At 45.4% G+C, this 12098-nt stretch overlaps 1 protein-coding gene across 2 annotated transcripts in view; it reads right to left on the reverse strand.

Moving 5' to 3' along the window:
- Positions 1-11308, reverse strand: part of arhgap5 (Rho GTPase activating protein 5) — a 42616-nt gene extending 31308 nt beyond the window's left edge. Inside the window, exons 1-2 of one of the 2 annotated variants that reach the window (XM_034577263.1) lie at positions 10648-11308; positions 1078-5021 (exon numbers count right to left, since the gene is read on the reverse strand). In XM_034577263.1, the coding sequence (XP_034433154.1) occupies positions 1078-4809 (3732 nt within the window). In that variant the 5' untranslated portion in view covers positions 4810-5021; positions 10648-11308. Of the gene's footprint in view, positions 1-1077; positions 5022-10390; positions 10524-10647 lie in introns of those variants that run through there. The other variant, XM_034577264.1, reaches the window with a different exon arrangement.
- Between the last annotated feature and the right edge of the window lie 790 nt (positions 11309-12098).

Below are 12098 nucleotides of genomic sequence, written 5' to 3' on the forward strand. Positions count from 1 at the left end.
GCCCTGCATTCATGTAGCACCAGAGGCTGTTTCTCTACTGATTTGCACACTATTATCTGATGCGTGCCAGCGTGCTCGCTCGCATGCACGTCTCCGTTTGTCAAAGTCCAATTGTGTTTGTGCTCGGGCTGCAGGAAACGGACTAATCGTCATGCTTTGACTATTTTCCTCAACACTGCTACTGCTGCTGCCGACAGCCTGCTATATTTTGTCAAGTGGCTAAATTCATTTTTCATCAAAAGCAGGTGTTGCTGCTTTAGATGCAGCGTAATAATATCATACAAGTTTGTCTACGCAATTCTCAATTTGATTTTAGAAAATGGCAAGAAAGGAAAATATAGAGGATCCACTCTTTAGGTATTTCCATATCGCCATTTCAGATTTCAGTCTATTCTAATGTGGATGTGCCTGAAATAAATTTTGATGTATTACTACACAGGTGCTTGATTGTAATGTGGGTGTGTACATGCACTGTGTGGTAATGTTTACCGGCATTTCAAACTTGCCAAACATGTTTCTTTAGCTGTACACGTGTCTGTTTACAGAATAGGTGTTTAATTGCCAATTGTGTATGTGCACAGTTTGTCTTGGAGTCTACATGTGGATGATGGTGGTTAAACAAACAGAATTATTTATGCAGCTCAGCACTCAGACAAGCGTTTACAGAGGATAAGAAGACATCTTATCACAGATGCAGATTCTGATCCGAGATTATACAAGAGAACTACTGTCTTCAACAGTGCATCTTTTATTAAGAATTTAATAAATGGGGCCTATCAGGTGCGGAGGATCCTTAACTATTTCAGCAGAGGGCTCGACCAATCAATTTTCCGATTAATTTGCTCTCGCCCACAAGTCCTGAGGCTTTTAAAAACAGAAATCTGCTCATATCACTACTCATTTTCAATGCACCGAAGCTCGCTTTCAGTCACTCAAAAAATGCTTTGGCTCAGTGTCTTGGAGACGATTATATCTTTGCAGTCTTGCTTCGTTCTATGTAATGCTGCTTTACAAAGAACTTTCAAACAGTCCTCTTGAAAACTCCAAAGTAGATGATTCAGGACTAGTAAGACTCACCTTCTTTGGTTCCTTTGGTGTTTTGGGCTTCTTCTTCTTCATCTTCTTGTCCTCCTGCTCGGGGTCAGAGGTGATAGCAGGGTTGTCTATCCCGCCCTTCCAGGGGTCAGCAGGTGAGAGCAGTGGGTCCTCTTCGCTGCCCCGGTGGGCTCTTCCCTTTTTCTTTTTCTGCGTGGCAGGGCCAGACTCCTCACCATCGCTGTCAGATTGGAATCGTCTTTGGTAGGCCTTTGTCTTACTAAACAGGATTTTAGAACGATGTTTGTATTTCAACGGCCGTTGTCTGGCCTGAGATTTCCGGTCGAATCCATTCTCTTCCTCTCCCCCTCCATGGAGACCATGTACCACACCAAAGGAGTTTCTTATTTTGACCAGGCGGCTGTGTGTGTCATCAGGCACGGCATATATGTCGTCATTGTGGAACCCCCTGGACCGTAACAAGGTGTCCACAGGGTCTGCATAGTTGTCTGATGTCTCAACATCCTCAGAGTGTGTCATTGGGCCGCGAGTCGTCCTACGGTTACTTCGCATGCCGGCTTCAATGGTTTTAAGCAAGTTGGGGTCCAGCTTTTTGACATTAGGCTTGGGGAGCACTGGTTTGGGCCGGACAGGTGGAGGCACTTTGTGGTTGCGGTCATGGTCTCCCACAGGCGTGCTATGGACTGGATACTCGTTGCCCTCGAGGTCGATCCGGTACTTGGCCCGCTCACTGGGTGTGGGGAGAAGCTGAACATCATCGCCTATTGGACTATACGGTGGGGGGGCTTCGTTATCATCATCAGATTCTGGGTAATAGGTGTTGTAGGCTGGGGAATGGCTATGTGGCGAGGTGGGGAAGACATCTTCACTGGCACCAGTGGTGCACTCACGTGAGGAGCTGTCAAACAGGAAAGAACTCTCGATGCCCGGCTTCTTCTCCAGCACTTCATTGAAGAAGGGAGTGAAAACCTCTGTCTGTCGATGATACTGTGACAGCGAGTAGAGCGCTGTAAACTTGGCAGCAATCTCTGTGGCAATGTGCTCCCCCTCCGTCATCAACTCCTTGATGGCGTCATTCTCAAAGAAGTCTGCCTGGCTGTCTGTGATCGCCACCATCTGGACGGGGATCACATCCTGGACTTCAGCCAAGAACGCCCGCAGGGTCGCCATAGAAGCCTTGCGTTTGGCAGAATAGACCAAAATGTAGCCGTGGACCAGTTCATCTTTGCGGACACCAATAGCAGTGTGATAAGAGAGGACAGTGACCTGGATCCTCCTCCTGCTGTCACCGATGATCTTGTCCAGTATCAGCGTGTTGCTCTGGCCTGGCTGCCCTGCACTACAGCAATGCGAGTCGAGGAAAGGCGAGAGGATGAGGTCAACGCTGAAAGGATCCCAGCACATAGCGCACATCACTATCCTAAGGTCCGTCTCTGACATGTCTTTGATGGAGGGCAGTGGAGCCAAGACATCAAAGTTATGCTTTAGCCCCTCCAGCACTGCTCGGAGACCCTGCTTAACTTGGAACTCAGTGAATTTGCGTGGAAAGGCCACAGAGGGGATGTCGACAAAGGTGCACTGCAGCTTGTTTGCCAGCTGTTGGCCCTGGTGCCTCAGGATTGGTATGTTTTTGCAAACACTGTCCCTCTGATTTGCCAGGATGAGAATGAACGGTAGCGGCTGAGCAAATCTATCTCTCCTACTCTGTGCTATCTCTGCTCTGATCCTGCCTATGCAATCTCCAATACAGTTGAGAGACTCTATGGAGTTGAACACACAAAAGCAACCATGTGGCTTGAAGGTGGTGACCCACGTATGGCTGAAGAGCAGAGTGGAGTTGACATCCACAGGAAGAAGCTTCAATTCGTAAATTTTACCATCAAGTGTGTACTCATCATCTGTGGACTGAGCTCGGATCTCATTGGCCAGTTCCTGTGAGAGACCCTCCCTTCCCAGGAGGCAGAGGTTGATCTTATCGATGTTGGCACTGTTATAGTAGAGATTAGAGCGTCCATGGTCGAGCTGCACCAGCCTGTTTGCCAAAACCTGCTCTACTTTCAGATCAACACAATTCTGCCCGCTCAGGCACGTCTCCTTAGTGGGATGGTAAACAAACCCAATGTGTTTGAGAAGGAGCGACTCTCTATCTGGGGCAAGCTTCTGCAGCGCTCTGTATCTGGGCTCCTCATTCAGGACACTGTGAATTTCACTCATCTTGTCGCAGCTGGGGGTGGCATTCAGATCCAAGTCATAGAATAGCTCAGCATGCTCAAAAAGCATTTCCTGAAAATCCTCTTTGGCCCTCTCAACTATTTCCTGCTGGTGTCTACAGTAAACATCCCTCCTATCTGATTCTGTGATGTACTTGTATGCTTCGTCCTCCATGACAAAGCACATTACCTCCTCCCAAGACTGTCCTGGACTGATAAAATGAACCCTGTCGAGTGTCTTCTTGAACCTCTCTTTCATCTCCACCCTTCTCTTCTCGGACAGCAGGTGTTGGACGTGGTTTCGGTAAATTCTCTCACCCTCGGGTGTATCGAGGAGGTCAAAGGGTATCCTGCGGTCACTGATGTCGATGTGGTCCGTCTCATCCCACGGTGTATGTTCCAGAACCACAAACCAGTACTGGAAATCAGGCCGGTTCCGGATCACACTCTGTGCCTCCGGCCATGTGAGGTGTTCAACCTCCTCCAGGTTATGGAGGAGGTTATTAAGGGTTTTCGGTAGTGTTGTCAGGTACTCTTCCCTCCTTCTCTTAATGTGCTCCTGTTTCAGTTGTGCAATGTGCTTTGTGAATATGTTGCGTGCTTTCCTCGAGCCCTCCAAAGTGATGAAATCATCATAGTCGGGTTGGCCCTTCATATTATTGATCACCGTTTTCCACGTGGTATGGTAATCTCTCACCGTGTGCACCATCAATTTGTCAAATCTATCTGTTCCTGAGGCAACAAGCTGCCGTTGGACTTTATAGGCATCCAGATATGGCACAGTTTTTGGTTTCCCCCTGGCTTTATCCAGCTGCTGGATGAGGGTATTGAAGCAGAGTTCCACGTTGACGTTGAAGCGAGCTGATGTCTCAATTAGCGTCAGGTTTTTCTTGCTGGCAACAAAGTTCTGCAGGTCCCTCAGGTGCTGGTCCACGCACTCATCACATTTTGTGGCGGCAACAACAATAGGCTTCTTTGACTTAACAATGTGAGAGTAGAGACTGTTCACAAACTTTATTTGGTCATCAAACTTCCTATTGCAACCCTTGCTTACATCGATACAGAGCATGAAGGCGTCGATGTTCAGCTTCCCGTCTGGCATCTGCTTCTGGTCAAAGTCCTGCTCCAAGCCCAGCTGGTCCGTGCAGATGTACATAAGCTTCTCTGCTGACTGAAGCTTGGTTGCTGCCGCCCGTTTGGTGTACGGCTGCAGGTTTGTGCTCCGATGCGGAAGAAACGTCTGGTCATCAATGAACTCTGTTTGCTCAATGAGGTGGATTTTACAGTCCAACCCGTCGTCCCCTCGATGGGACACATCCCCCCAGAACAGAAAGTGGTCATTGTTAACCACACGTCCACCAAAGTCTATTGTGCTCAGCACTGAGGTGTGCTCCGAGTAGTAGTTGTCGGCATCAGGACGCACATACCGATTGCACAGGCAAGACTTGCCCACGCCACAATTTCCCTTATCTTTCTCCGTCCCCGAGAGGCCAACCACACTGACGGCGAATATCGGGGGGCGCGCATCCTTGTGCTTGGCCATTATATCCCCCCGGTCATCGCTAACTTGGTCACTTCCAGGAAAAAGGTCAAGATATCATTCCAGTTCTGCTCGTCACTGTCACAGACGCACTGTCATTCCGATTTTCCCTTATTAGCTGTGAATTCTTCTCCAACTCTGTGTCTCTCTCAGTGTCTATCCTGGATCTTCTTTAAGCTGGGACAGAGCAGCCGGCTTCTCCTTTTATCACCTGCCTGCAAGACATGGAATTCACAATTAGGAAGGGATAAAGGCAAAAACCAACAAATACATACTTGCATTGATTTGTCCTCAGAGAACCTCCGTCTCCTTATCACATGTAATTAGGTTTTTGTTTCTCTGCATATCCCCCAGGGACACGAGTGCGTACACATGCATGCAGTATAGTGATTCAAAACAACAAATCAGACATGTTAATCAGGCATTGGATAGAGTTATTGGAAAATTAGCCAAAAGAAAACATTATCATACTTGTGCAGGACAAAATAATCAATTTGAAAGCTTAGTAAATGTTTTTGATTGTCTTGACATGTACTATAATTAAAATGCACAGATAAACCACTACAATAGTAGGTTTTAATGGGAAACTGATGAAAAGGCCTCCTTCATTTATTAAAAAAACATATATACATACAAATATAAAATAGTCTGGGTTAGGGTTAACCCTGACTCTCAAAACGAAAACTTAAGTGCGATGCTGAAACTTATATAACAGAAAGTAATTCAATCAGGAACAATGCTCGGCAATGTCACTTTTCCCCTCGCAGAGAAAAAGAAGAGCTTTCAACCAATTTGTGCCGAGGCAGGATAAAAATGGCATGCAACTCCAGCCCTTTGACAGCCACTGACCTAGAAATGATTTGCTTCGCTGTGAGAATGAAACAGTGAAAATAAATCAGTTCACAGATTTGTTATCATAATCAGCACAACCTAGGGCTATGTGATCAGGCCTGAACGTATAATCCTGATTAGTTTGACTGTTGTTCTCAGAATGAATTTTTTGCCTGACATTCTGGTGATGAGGATTAATCCTGATTAGTGCTCTTGATCATTTGAGGAAAAAAATTACTTTGCTGTTTGCACCTTGTCTATCCAACATTAACAGCCAGGTGAAGTTAAATGTTTCCCTCCTAACAACAACAATTTCCATCAATAGCAGATTGTAAAAAAAAAATGTATGCAGCAAATAGCTGCATGTGATTGACTGTGCGACCTTTCAGTCAGTATTATCTGAGACTGTCACAGTCAAATAAGCCTGAATCTTACCATGACCTATCTAGAGGCTGATAACTGATAAAAGCAGAGAGTATTGCAGTCATTGTTGTGTTTCACAGAACGATGGCAATCAGCCACTACGCCTGCCTGAGCTGGAGCTGCTAGCTGCAGCACAACGGCATGCTGAGCCTGAGAAACTGCACCTCAGCAGGAATCCAGTCCACTGAGTCGGAGCAATGAGGTTTCCCCTGATTGTTTATAGAGGCCAAGGTGATGATGTCACCTGAGTTGTTTTTAGTTCAGCGCATCTACAGCAGTCTTAGAAAAGAAACACAACAGGAGACAGATTCAGTCCAAAACAAGAAGGATACATGGATTTTACTCACTGAATTCAATCATTTGATGTGTAAAAGTCATTATAAAACCAATTTTCATACTCACAGGACAACAAACACACAAAAGACTTGTGTTCAGTTACATACAGACAATGCCCTATAACATGTAACACCTGACAGCCTGACCAGCCTTAATCAGGTGCACCTTGCCCCTCAGACACACCTAGGAAATTAGATGATGTCAGGGAACAAACAGACCAGCAGGTCTTTCAGGTTTATAAACCACTAGCCCCTGCAACAGCTCCTGTGCTGTTAGCTGTGACACGCCTGAGTCCAGCAGGCAGGGAGAATAACATCTGAACTTCAAACAGAAGAAGCACCACACATGTGCTCATACAATTAGAGATGACACGAATGCTCTGCTCGCTAGCAAAGTAAAACTAAAGACTGTAAAATTACTGTAAAATTACTGTAAAATTACAAGACAAATTAGCAACGTCCAAGTGATGTGTTCACATTGTGTAATTAATCCATCCAACACTAGAAACAACCATTAATATTGAATGATAAACAGCAAAAGCCAAAGTCAGCGAATGCTCATATCTGTGACACTGCAACCAGGAAACATGTGGAATCTTTCCTTGGCGACCTGCCTTAAACCATCAATTACAAAACCTGGAGTCAATTAATTCCCTGTTGATCGACTAACCAACTGATTATTACAGCCCGACATTCCTAACCCCAACCCACAGCATTTGAGAGGAGCAGTCTCCCAACTCAAAACATCTGTTTTACATTTTTAATCAGCCGATATCAAAGTCTACATTCACCCTGCTGTCAGCACACAGGGTCAATATGAGACTCGGTGAGATGACTAAACGTTAATGTGCATGAAGAGATGAATGGTAGCAGCGCTGATATGTTAACTGCAGCAGCCTGCACAGAGCCGGTGATGACGCTTAAGGCCAAATTTCATTTCTGTTGCATCCGCTAAAAGTAGCCGTTTGCATCATAATTAGTCTATTGACTGTGGGGCTGCGGGGGGGATTAAGGTATCACTTGGCAAGCTGGTTTTAGAGATGACTAAATGCTGTTAAGCCATAAAACACAGCAGAACACACTGCCAAGCCTGCGAAACCTTTCAAAGCTGCACCCAGCTGGATTTTTAGGTTAAGAAAAATAAAGCTTAAAACAAAGCGGGGCTCCGGGAGAGAAGAGCATCGCTTCTACGTCAAATGACTCATTACCTTTCCCCAAAACAAATACTGATCTCGTACAATCACCAGATATTAATCAAAATGTATGAGCAAAATCCAACCTGCAAAAAAAAAGTAGCGAGTGAGCCAACAGAAAAATAGACTCCCCCAAAAACATTAGATCTTTTCTTTTCCACTCTTAGAATAAATCATGTCCGACAAGGCAGGGACTTTCTTGCAGCATGCAGACCAAACCCCACTGGATTTCTTGGTACTGGGTTTCAGATTTTTCAGCCATTACCTGCCACTATGTCATCGTCAGAATAACTGCGGTTGTAATACGAAGTCACAAACCAGAAAAGAGTCAGTCACCTTTGGGTGTGTAATCAGGATAATCTTTACTTAATGACCTATTATAACAAACTTATGAATAATTCTGTCTTAATTAGGTTTCTCTCAATCCATCGATTGTACACAGGAACTATACTTATGTATTTATGATGAAATTGCATAATAGATAATCTCTGTTTCCCGTGAAGAATTAAAATAAATCTTTGACTCAGGACTGATCTGAATGTTTCGAAGCTTAACACGGCTTTGACCAAAGTAAACGTCTTAATCAGATCTTAATCGCTGTAGTTTTGAGGTTGGTTTTAAAAATAGCTATTATTGATGTTACCACAAGAAACTGTCCTATAACAAATCTACAAATTTGGCACATCGTCTTTAAAATGTAAGTCAGCCCTCCTGCAACTGCTAAAATTCTGTATACCAACAAAATATAGCACAGAAAGTAAAACCAGTGTCCTCTCTTTGCCCGACTTAAATTACACCATTTAACCTTCATTCAAACTACATTACTGTATTAAAAAGGAGAACGATTTCTTTTTGTTTTTCATCCAGATCTGAAACCAAGCATCACTCATCTGACCTCCCCGAAGTGTCGATGATGTAAGAACAACAGTTCGTCGCCTGACTGACACGATCGACCCTCCCACCGCTCGCAGGCTTCATCGGTGCCGATGCCCTCGTGTGGTTTGTAGAAGCTGACAAACGTTGAGGATTTCCCATCATTTTAGTATTAAGTCAAAGTCAATATGCATTTCTGTTCTGGTCTTAACGTAGACACAGATGAAAAGCTTTTTGTTTCAGCTCATCAACTCTGATCTATCAGAGCATCTCTGCTTGGCAAACTATTTACTAAACAAAATCTCATCTGCTTCCTCTATGTAAGAACCAGTTCACCTTCAGAAGCTGGACAGCGGCTTGTTATTCTCATTCCTGTATCTTCAGTAACTTTGCTCCATTTAAGAGACTTGCCCAGTTCTAAATGTGTCTGTTTAAAATGGGCTATTTGCTTGGCCAGCAGTAATCTGGTTGAAGCTTGTTTTCTGAAATTGTAAAACTGACCTGCAATTATTGAGCTGCAGCAAAATATGACCTGCTGCTGGACTCAGTCCACAGACCTGCTGCTGGACTCAGTCCACAGACCTGCTGACAGACTCAGTCCCCAGACCTGCTGCTAGACTCAGTCCACAGACCTGCTGCTGGACTCAGTCCACAGACCTGCTGCTGTACTCAGTCCCCAGACCTGCTGCTGGACTCAGTCCACAGACCTGCTGCTGGACTCAGTCCACAGACCTGCTGACGGACTCAGTCCACAGACCTGCTGCTGGACTCATTTCACAGACCTGCTGCTGGACTCCACAGAACCCAGAAGCCACTGATGCTGCACAAAGAGCTGTTCACCTGTTTATTCAAAGTTCAGTAAAGCACGACTCAATCCACAGAACCCCCGAACCAGAGAACCAGTTCATGTGAACGTGTCCATTGTCATGAACGTGCTGTTGTCATCATCAACAACATCACTTATGTGGATGTGTCCCAGCTGCTGGTCACATGTTAATTCAAATTTTAATAACATTGAACATATTGCATGTACAAATTCCACCAAATTTGACACTGCACTTCCATGGGCCCTTAATAATACACATGACAAGTGTACAGCTGATAAGATGAAGACATCTTGAGATATGCGAGTCACAGCTGGAGGTCCGATTTCTGGATCAAGCATAGAGGTTTTTATTTAATTCAACCCCGACCGACTATAATAATAATATTGGACACACAGACTCAGAGAGTCCTTGTGGATTTAAGGACACTAAAACAAGATCACGGCCGAGTGGGAACAACAAAGACCCTAGCTCGAGGAGAACCGGGATCTGCAGCAGCACCAGGACAAACCCACCGACCCGCTGCTCTCAGATGTGACAAACAAAGTTCAACAGCAGCTGGTGTCGTGTGTGACTTCAGCTCCTCCTCACGCCTCAAATCAGCCTCGTTAATGTCGCTAAACTTCCACCATCCGCCCCCCCCGCCCCTCCATCACCCCCCCGGTGCAAGTGGGAGCGATTAGCGGGACAGCAGCGGCTGAAACCTGCAGCAACTTCAAAATGAAGTCCGGCTGTGTGAGGGCAGGGACACTGTGGAGTGAAGCTGCGGTCGCACCGCGGAGGAAAGTGAAGGTTGGGAGCGTGAACGCGTTGAGGTAGAATGTGATTAAAATGGTGGATGTGGTGGAGGAACCCCCCCCCCCCCGGGTGATGTTACCGGGGGCGAGTTGGGCGAGTTAATGAGTTAGTTCGCATCGGATTGAAACGACACACAAGACGCGGTGTTAATGCGTCAAAGCGCCGCGGCCAACGCGGCTCGGGTACGGCGGAAGATGACGCTCCTCCCGGGACCAGGACGTGTAGCCCGGCTCGGTCTGGCTCGGCCCTGATCCTCCTGGAGCGTGACAGAGCGAGGAGGGGGAGGAGGAGGGAGAGAAAAACCCACCTTTCTCATTCCGATTAGCTAGCGTTAGCCTAGCATGCCGAGAGGGTGACGGAGAGTTAGCTAGCTAGCGTTAGCAAAGCACGGGTTGGGAAAGACTCCCAACCCGGGTTAAATCCACAGCCTGGACTCGTATCCACACTCGGGTTAGATTTAAACCGGGATAACGCGACTCTGCTACCGGGTCGTCGCCCCCCCCCACACACACACACACAGAGCTAGCCTAGCTAATGAATCCCAGAATGCATTCCCTTACCCACCTATTAGCATGGTCGCTCCCTGCTCCACATACCACGGACAGGAGGAGGACGCGTCCCCGCATTTAAAGTCCCGTCCGCCGTCCTGAGTGTGCGGCGAGGTGGGGGGGGTGGGGTGGGGGCCCTGCGACACCGTCCACAGCCGGGCGAAGAGGGGGCCGAGGTCCCGAGCGGTCCCAGCCTGCGTTCGGGTGTACGTCGGTGTTGTTGGGTGAGGAATGTGCTGTAAACCGAAACCTGCTCCCTCCCCTCTCACCACCGCCAGGCAGCAATGGCGACTCCCTCTCTCTCCTCTCTCCCTGCTCTCCCTCTATGTCGCTCTACCTTTCCATTCAGCCTCCCTCTCTCTCCCTCTCTCCCCCCCCCCTCAGGTCATATTCATGTTATATATTCATTGTATGTAAACTCCAGTATATTGACATGTGCATCACACAGAGAGGAGACGTGCGACACAGCTTCAGTTTCAACTTCATCATCTCCAGAGGAAATCAAATATTAAAAATGTGAGATACACATGGCCGGATAAAGCTCCTCCACGGGCCCCCGGGGGGGGGGGGGTTGTTGGGCCCCCTACGATAAAGTATGAGGGTTATACAGAAGGGGAAAAGATTTTGAGTATGAAGTCGTAATGTTATTAGAAAGTCATGGGATTATGAGAATAAAGCAGTAATTACAAGGACAAAGCCAGAATTCAGGAAAAAGTCATGTTATTACTGGAATAAAATCGTTATTTAATAAGAATAGAAATTACTATTTGAAAAATGTCACAATATTACAATGAAAAAGTTGTAAAATTACCAGGATAAAGTTAGAAATGAGGAGAAAGTTGTATTATTACTTGAATAAAGTCGTTATTTAATGAGAAAAAAGTCAATGTTATGTTAATTGAGTTGGGAAATTAGAAGGATAAAGTCGGAATTCAGGAAAAGGTATGTTATTACTGGAATAAAGCCGTTTTTTAATGAGGAAAAAATTATCATATTACTCAATATTGGCATTGGAGACTAAACCTGAACTGACAAATAAAACATTGGCATTGAAATACTGCAACTTAAAAAGTTGTGTTGGCATTGAAACAGTATTGGAACTGAAAAATACAACACAGGCATTCAAAAATATAATCTTATTAACTTATTTTGTTTTCATATTACACACTTATTACTTTATTCATATTATATAATGTGATGAAGTGAGGAAACTAAATGAGGATTTAAAGATTGTGTTATGATGTTGTTTCTCTCCCTCTTTCTGTTTTCTGATTTGTTTCAATAATCTTCTTCATTGGCATGAATGTCAGATGAACCACGTTGCCAAAGAAGCATCCAAACAAAAATTAAAATGTCACTCTCGCTCTATTGTTGTCTCTGTGATGTCATTTTCAGGATCATTTTTTTAAATGTACCTTGATTTTATAATCACGATCATAATATGAAGTATAAATGTTTTCCCATTAT

The sequence above is a fragment of the Hippoglossus hippoglossus genome, chromosome 22, assembly GCF_009819705.1.
Source record: "Hippoglossus hippoglossus isolate fHipHip1 chromosome 22, fHipHip1.pri, whole genome shotgun sequence".
Lineage (NCBI taxonomy): Eukaryota > Metazoa > Chordata > Actinopteri > Pleuronectiformes > Pleuronectidae > Hippoglossus > Hippoglossus hippoglossus.